Source organism: Solanum dulcamara, chromosome 1, assembly GCF_947179165.1.
Source record: "Solanum dulcamara chromosome 1, daSolDulc1.2, whole genome shotgun sequence".
NCBI lineage: Eukaryota > Viridiplantae > Streptophyta > Magnoliopsida > Solanales > Solanaceae > Solanum > Solanum dulcamara.
The window spans coordinates 76962796-76970260 of record NC_077237.1 but is presented as its reverse complement, the minus strand read 5'-3'; the positions used below and the strand labels follow the sequence as shown (position 1 = coordinate 76970260).

The 7465-nt window shown below is 32.3% G+C and overlaps 1 protein-coding gene across 1 annotated transcript; it reads left to right on the top strand.

Moving 5' to 3' along the window:
* The first annotated feature begins 322 nt into the window (after positions 1-322).
* Positions 323-1748, top strand: LOC129888995 (uncharacterized). The gene is made up of 2 exons (XM_055964092.1): positions 323-574; positions 1550-1748. The coding sequence occupies exons 1-2, from the start codon at positions 341-343 to the stop codon at positions 1745-1747; spliced, it is 432 nt and encodes a 143-aa protein (XP_055820067.1). The 5' UTR covers positions 323-340; the 3' UTR covers position 1748.
* Positions 1749-7465: the final 5717 nt, after the last annotated feature.

Genomic DNA, 7465 nt, shown 5'->3' with positions numbered 1-7465 from the left:
ATATATTTACTTTTATTCCCATATACACCAAAAAAATTTCAAATTCCCTCTTTTTCCTTTCTCTCTCTATACCTCTCTGATACATCCGCCTATTCCTTTATTCTTGCCCTAATTTGCTCTAGTTAATTTGTTACTCTTCAACTATTAATCAATTTCAAGGTTCCAAATAAGGTATATTTCAATCTTTCCTTATATGAAATTTTACTTCATCCTCATTCAATCTGATTTCTCCTAAAATTTGTATATTTTGATTTCTTCTGAAAATCTTTGAAAAATCTTCTAAATTTTTATCATTTGTTTTCTTCTATAAATCTTTCTGTTTTTGTTTCTCATTCCTTCAATGGAATCCGTTCATGGTCTCAAACAGTCCACTAAAAATCAACGAATTCTTGTTTCTCCTGGTTCTGATTCGTCTTGGGAAGGTTACGACGAAGTTAGATCCAAACATCGTAACGATCCAACAGTGATGAATAAGCTACGTGAGAAATTGAAGTCGAAAGCTACAGTTAAACATGCACCCAAAGAAATAGACAACAAGATTGAAGGGGTTACAACACGCCCTAATCTCCCAAAGGTATGTGTTCAATTAAGTTTTTTGTTTTAGAATGAAAATTTTGTGAAGGTTTTAATGATTCTGATACATATCATTTATGTATCAGATTCATAATGTATTTTTAAAAGGAATTTTTTTTGGAGATTTTATATTTCTGATACATCATGTTTAAGTGTCAGTTTCTGTTGTTTTAATTTTTAATGATTCTGATACATATACATTTATGTATCAGATACATAATGTCTTTTTCAAATGTATTTTTTTGGAGATTTTATATTTCTGATACATCATGTTTAAGTGTCAGTTTCTGTTGTTTTAATTTTTAATGATTCTGATACATATACATTTATGTATCAAATACATAATGTCTTTTTCAAATGTATTTTTTTGGAGATTTTCTATTTCTGATACATCATGTTTAAGTGTCAGTTTCTGTTGTTTCAAGTTTTAACGAAGCTGATACATATCATTTATGTATCAGATACATAATGTCTTTTTCAAATGCAATTATTTGAGATTTACTATTTCTGATACATTATGTTTAAGTCTCAGTTTCTGTTATTTCAAGTTTAATGATTCTGATAAATCTACATTTATGTATCAGATACATAATGTCTGTTTCTTATGCAATTTTTTGAGAATTATTATTTCTGATACATCATCTTTAAGTCTCAGTATTTGTTATTTTCAAGTTTTAATGATTCTGATACATATACATTTATGTATCAGATACATAATGTTTTTTTTCAAATGCAATTTTTTGGAGATTTACTATTTCTGATACATCATGTGTAAGTGTCATTTTTTGATGTTTCAAGTTTTAATGATTCTGATACTTCTACATTTATGTATCAGAATATAATATATAATTGTTTCTGATACATCTTCTGTATGTATCGGATTCTCATCTCATGCATCAGATATTTTAATGCATATGATACATCGTATTTATGTATAAAGTTCAAGTTGTATTTAACCATTTTCATGTCAATGCAGGGAATGAAATACGTCATCAAGAAGATCCCGTCCCACCCATTGAGATTCGGAACGGCATATAGGGCTAATTTTCTTGATGATTTTGAATCATCAATAGGTGGAGATATTGTTGTCAGAAGGCCATGGATGGTTGTGTTAGCGATAACGACGATCCAAAAAAAACTAGGAGAGACATCTCTCCAAACCAAGGAGAACTGATTGATGTCCAGTAGTTTTTTTTTGATAGTAAACATTTTAGGTGATTCTGATTCTTTTAATGTATCTGATACATAAACTGTAATGTATCATATTTAATATGTTTTAATATTTCCATACATCAGATTTACTATGTTTTTCTCTGGTGTCAAAATCGAATATAAAATCAAAGTTTATGTTTTATATTTCTACTGTATCAAACTTGTATCGAGTATAATATTCATAAGTGTCACATTTTGTGAATTCTGATACATGAATCAAGTTTTATTTATTATGATACATCATGCACATGTATCAAATTCTCATTTCTCAATATTTAATGATTCCGATACATTAATTTTTAAAATTCACGTACATAACTGCCGCCTTCTTTAATTGATCAGTAATTGATATAAAGAGCCAATCTTTTATCCATAAATAGCTGATGTGCATTAACTATTCTATAGCTAAAGTTATGTATCAGATACATAACTTATGTATCAGCAAAAGTGAAAAAATAACTGAAATCAAATTTGGTATGAATTGATGCTCTGTTTTTTCCATTCGAGACGACGCTCTATTTTTTGGCTTGAATCTTCATGGACATAACAATTGATTTTTTTAACAATTGATGTATCAGATACATAACTTATGTATCACCAAAACTGGAAAAAAATTGAAATCGAAGTTGGTTTGAATTTATACTCTGTTTTTTTGGCTTGAATCTTCAACTTCACAACCGTTATTTTTTTAACCAAATTAATCTCATTAATTAGATTAGTAATTGATTTAAAGAACCAATCATCCCTTATATTAAGATATTATCCATAAATAGATGATTTTCATTAATTACTCATTAGATAATTGATGTATCAGATACAAAACTAATGTATCAGAAAAGTTGAAAAAAAGGGGATATCGGGTAATTTTGATACAATGAGGGATGTATAGTAATTAGACTTTTCCATTATGGGATTTAGGTAAAGTTTACTTAAATGTATGAAGATTTTTAGAGCCCAATTTAAATGTAGGACTTTTTAGCCCAGCCGGTATAAGTCTGCCAGTTTATTGGGTTTGAACAATGTGGGTTGGGCCGGTTTGTGGGCAAAATAAAAAATAAGTAAAAAATAAAATAAAAAAAGTACAGTCCGGTGCACTAAAGCTCTCGCTATGCGCGGGGTCCGGAGAAGGAGTTCAAACTTAAAGTCTTAAATTGATTATTACAAAGTTCAAAAACCCAAATACAAAAAGTATTTTATTGTATGGTTGTATTCAAAATATTTACATAAAATGACAATGATTTTAGATTGGAGTCATACAACAAAATCTTTACTTGAAGCCAAATTTAATAAGTATTATTAAGATCATTTTATTTATAAATTTGACAATTAGTTAATAAGTAATAAACACCATGTAATATTGTCTTATCGATATTTGTGTTAATATTTTAAAATTTAAATTTTAAAAAATATTTTTTAAAAAAAAAGTGGGTTGGCTCGGTACGGCCTGTAGCCCACATAAGTAATTGGCCTAACTATTTTTTGATCCGCCAAAATAATGGGTCAGCCCGACCTAACCAGTAAAATTCCAAAGCAACTTTGCCAACCCATATTGACCGCTCTAGTTGTAACTAACTTAATGCATTGTTAGTTAGAGAATAAACATTAACTAGGTGTGCTTTTGAGCTTGATCTTAAATTTGGTGGTCTTGATCTTCAATCGTGAATTTGATAAATTTGATCTCACTTGTACTTGAATTCAAGGACTTTCAAGGTTGTACTTGAATTTAATGGTCTTGATACTGAGTTGTCTTGAATCCAAAGGCATGAAAACTTAATCTTGGATCTTGATGAGTATATACACACACATTACATATACATTGTATAATATTGTATAACGTTATATATTAATGTGTATAAATCTCTTATATATCAGTATAAAATTTATCTTCAACAAGTTTCCACTTCATTATACAGAAACCAAAGGGTGAAACTTAAGTCACAAAGAAACAAGCTACCTTCCTAATAAAACAGTCAAGTATTACAGACTAGACTCTGAATACACCCACAGTGAACTCGTTATGTCATACCAACTTCTAAAGTAGATAATTTATGTATCCACGACAGTTTCCTTTCTTTGCTCACTTATAGATTGACAGTGGAGATCCCTTGTAAAACTTGAAGTGGTATTCAAAAAGTACAGAATGATCAACATTACTTGGCAACATACAAATATTGTTATGGGACCAAATATTTAAATAAATAGAGCAAATGACAAATAAAATGCTCGTTGTATAAGTGACCAAAACAGGCTCCCTTGGTTCAAATTTCTTGTGACATACTCTATAGAATCAGATTTGTCTTTAAAGGTAGGCATAGTAGCTAAGAATTTAACATGGGAAAAGTACCTGATAGATCAAACATTGCAGAGGATTGCAACTAGAAAGCAAAATAAGATTGTAAAAACTTTATAGAAGACATCATAGATGTTAGTAGCGCAAAGTGTGAATAGCTTGATTTGTTTCTACGATACAATATATCCACAACACAATACAGATATATCTATTACACAATAAAGTATGATACAATACAACACAAGGTGTTGTCTTACCTCTATTTGTGACTGTAAAGAAATTGCAGACGATTTATAACTTCAATGTTGCTTTGGGATATCATCTTTTGAAGACCAAGAGTGGCTTCACCATTTCAGAGAAAGCATAGATTGTATCATTGATTGTTTTCAGCTTCATAAGAGCCAGCTTGTGATTTCTTCTCTGTAGTGCAACATTTTGAGGATTCAGACAATTCTTCCATGATTCGCTATCCAAATCATCTACTTCCTATTTGTTGATAGTAGCATTCTTCAAGAACAAAGTTAGTGTCTCTGTTGTATAAACCAACCGCTTCATATAGTCACAACTTGTCGATTCTTCTTTTCCTCCTGAAAAATCTCGAAGTACAGTTTCAAGTTTCTTGATTTGAATGGAAATCGATCCAACTAGGAAAGAGATGTCAAAAAGTAAAGAGTTCAACATTGTAATGGCAGGGCGACCGGTCGCGGGACGAGTGGGCTGGGATGACCGATCGCGGTATGGTCTGGGACAGTCCGGGACGCCATCAGTCGGGATTCCGTCGAGAGAGGGATGAACCGGGCCGGAATTTGTGGGACGAATCGGCAGTCCCGTACTGTCACACCACTTTAATGGGACAGGACGGTGTAGGACGGAATTGATAGATATAATCGTTCAAATTATTCTATGTTTAAGTTTTTATTGTATGAATACTTATGGTTTTAAATAACTTTTTTAGCTAAGTAAGAATGCTTAAGTTTTTTGAAAATTTCAAAATTAAAAAGTTCAAAGTTCAAAGTTCAAACTTTAAATTTCAAAATTCAAATTTTAAAGTAAATTTGATAAGTATTAAATTTTTAAAATTTGTTTAATTATTTAAAATATATTACTTTTATTTAACGTAAGATAATAGTTTATAAAAAAGACTTGAATAAAGCATTCCGTATCTAATGTACCCTGAACCATGTGAGAAGCCCCTCTTGATTCAAGATTAGCGGCATCGGGATCAACTCTGCCTTTTTTGTCGGAAAGCTTTAGCCTCCAAATATTTCATTTTTCTACAAATCAGCAAATGTCTATTTGATACTTGAACGAATGTACCAAAGATCCGTTGTAATAGACCATTATAACCAAAATTTGATACTTGAACTTGAAGGTTGCTCCAAAAATATTGTTGTAACTTGATTACTTGATACTTGATAGCCACAATATAAATATAAATAAATTGAATTAGAAATATTATGATAGTAAATTAGTAATTGAGATTTGAGAATAGAATATAGAATTATAGATAAGTAGAATGAGAGAATAAAATGAGAGAGTGGATAATTTGTGAGAAATAGTGAGGAATAAAGGGGTATTTATAATGTAAAGTAGACTAAAATGTATTTTATGAAACATTGGGATTAAAATAAAAGTTTAAGGGGTAGAAGGTGTTTGGAGAATGGAGGGTGTATATTGGCTGAAATAGTCGTTGGGGGCCCACTAACCATCGGCCAATGGTCCCTAAAGGCTACTGCATTTTTAAAAAAATTAAATTAAATGTGGAAAGAACGGGAACGAGACTATTGGGACGGTCCGTGGCCCGGTCCCATCCCGCGTACCCCCAACCCCCCTATCCCACGTACTTGCCGTGATCGGTTCAATCGAAATCGGGTCGGGTTGTCCCGATCCACTACCACCCCTACATTGTATTGAAAGATAATGCCATTTCCAGAGCAACTCAGAGAAGTAAAAAATTTCGTGGGTGTTCCCATTGCCTAGGTTTTAGCTTCTTCTTTTTTTTTTGGAGAGCCTTGGAGAGAAAGATAAAAGGCATCATATGCGTCATTTAATTTGAACCATTTTAAATTTATGGCCTTCAACTTTGAATGTGCCTAAATAGCTTAGTATTCTAGAAATTTCTTGTATATTTGACGCCATTTCACTTCAACGGTATTTTCTTATTAACCTTTTTGCCCTTTTTTTTATTGTTTTATTCCTTCTTTTTTTTACTATTCGGACTCACAATCTTCGAGTTGGAAGTGAGGGGCGCTTACCATTCAAACAACTTTCTCTTATCAATTTTAGCCCTTGTATTATTTTTCTAAGCTATTTAATCTTCAATAATAACATATCAATAAAATCTCACTAAGTGGGGTCTGGGGAAGATAGAGTTTACACCTACCTCATGAAGGTAGAGAAGCTATTTTCGAAAGACTCTCGGTACAAGTGCATCAAATTCAATACAAGAAAAGGAAAACAATGACGAAAGCATAGCAATTAATAAGAAAAGTAGTGTAAAATCTACAAGAGAAAAAAATAACAACAACTAAATAATGTGATAATCGAAATATAATAAACAAGATACGGCAAGAACTGCAAGGGTATGACTAGTACTACGACAGGCACTAACAAGTCTACACCTTTGCAAGGCAAGACCAAATTTCTATTAATCTTCTACTCTAAATGCGATCTTCCTCCTTCCTATCTAGAGTCATGTCCTCGATAATATGGATATGCGTCATGTACAGTCTAATCAACTCTATCCCTCCACGTATCCCCTACAACCAGTCTCTCGCACCTTCTCACTGAGTCCTCACTGTACCTCCTCATCATATGCCCAAACTATCTCAGTCTAGTTTTCCTCATTTTATCCAACATAGAGGCGACTCTCACCTTCTCCCAGATAACTTTTTTCTTAATCTTGTCACTCTTGGTATGCCCACACATCCATCTCAATATCTTTATCTCTGCAACATGTATTATCTGAACATGTAAGTTCTTGACTAGCTAACAGTACTCCACCACATACAATAAGGATAGTCTAACCACCACTTTGTAGAACTTACATTTAGGTTTAGGTGGTATCTTTTATCACACAAGACTCCAGAGGCAAGCCTCCATTTTATCTATGCCGCCCCAATACAATGTGTGACATCATCGTCGATGTCCCCACTATCCTAGATTACATATCCAAGATACATAAATCTTTTTCTCTTAAGAATAGTCTGTGTGGCAAGCCTTACTTCCACATCCTCTTCATTCAATTCAACACTGAATTTACACTCTAACACAATGTCTATGTCCCCTCCTTCGTTTAAGAGTTTGTGGAAGTATATTTGCCATCTTTGCTTAGTGGAGGTCTCTTCCACGAACACCTTGCCTTCCTCATATTTGATGCACTTCACTTGA

Bases quoted from the DNA above. Each gene is read 5' to 3' on its own strand.
- LOC129888995 (XM_055964092.1), top strand. From the start codon at position 341: ATGGAATCCGTTCATGGTCTCAAACAGTCCACTAAAAATCAACGAATT. The intron at 575-1,549 runs GTATGTGTTCAA...ATGTCAATGCAG, and splicing joins CACGCCCTAATCTCCCAAAG to GGAATGAAATACGTCATCAA.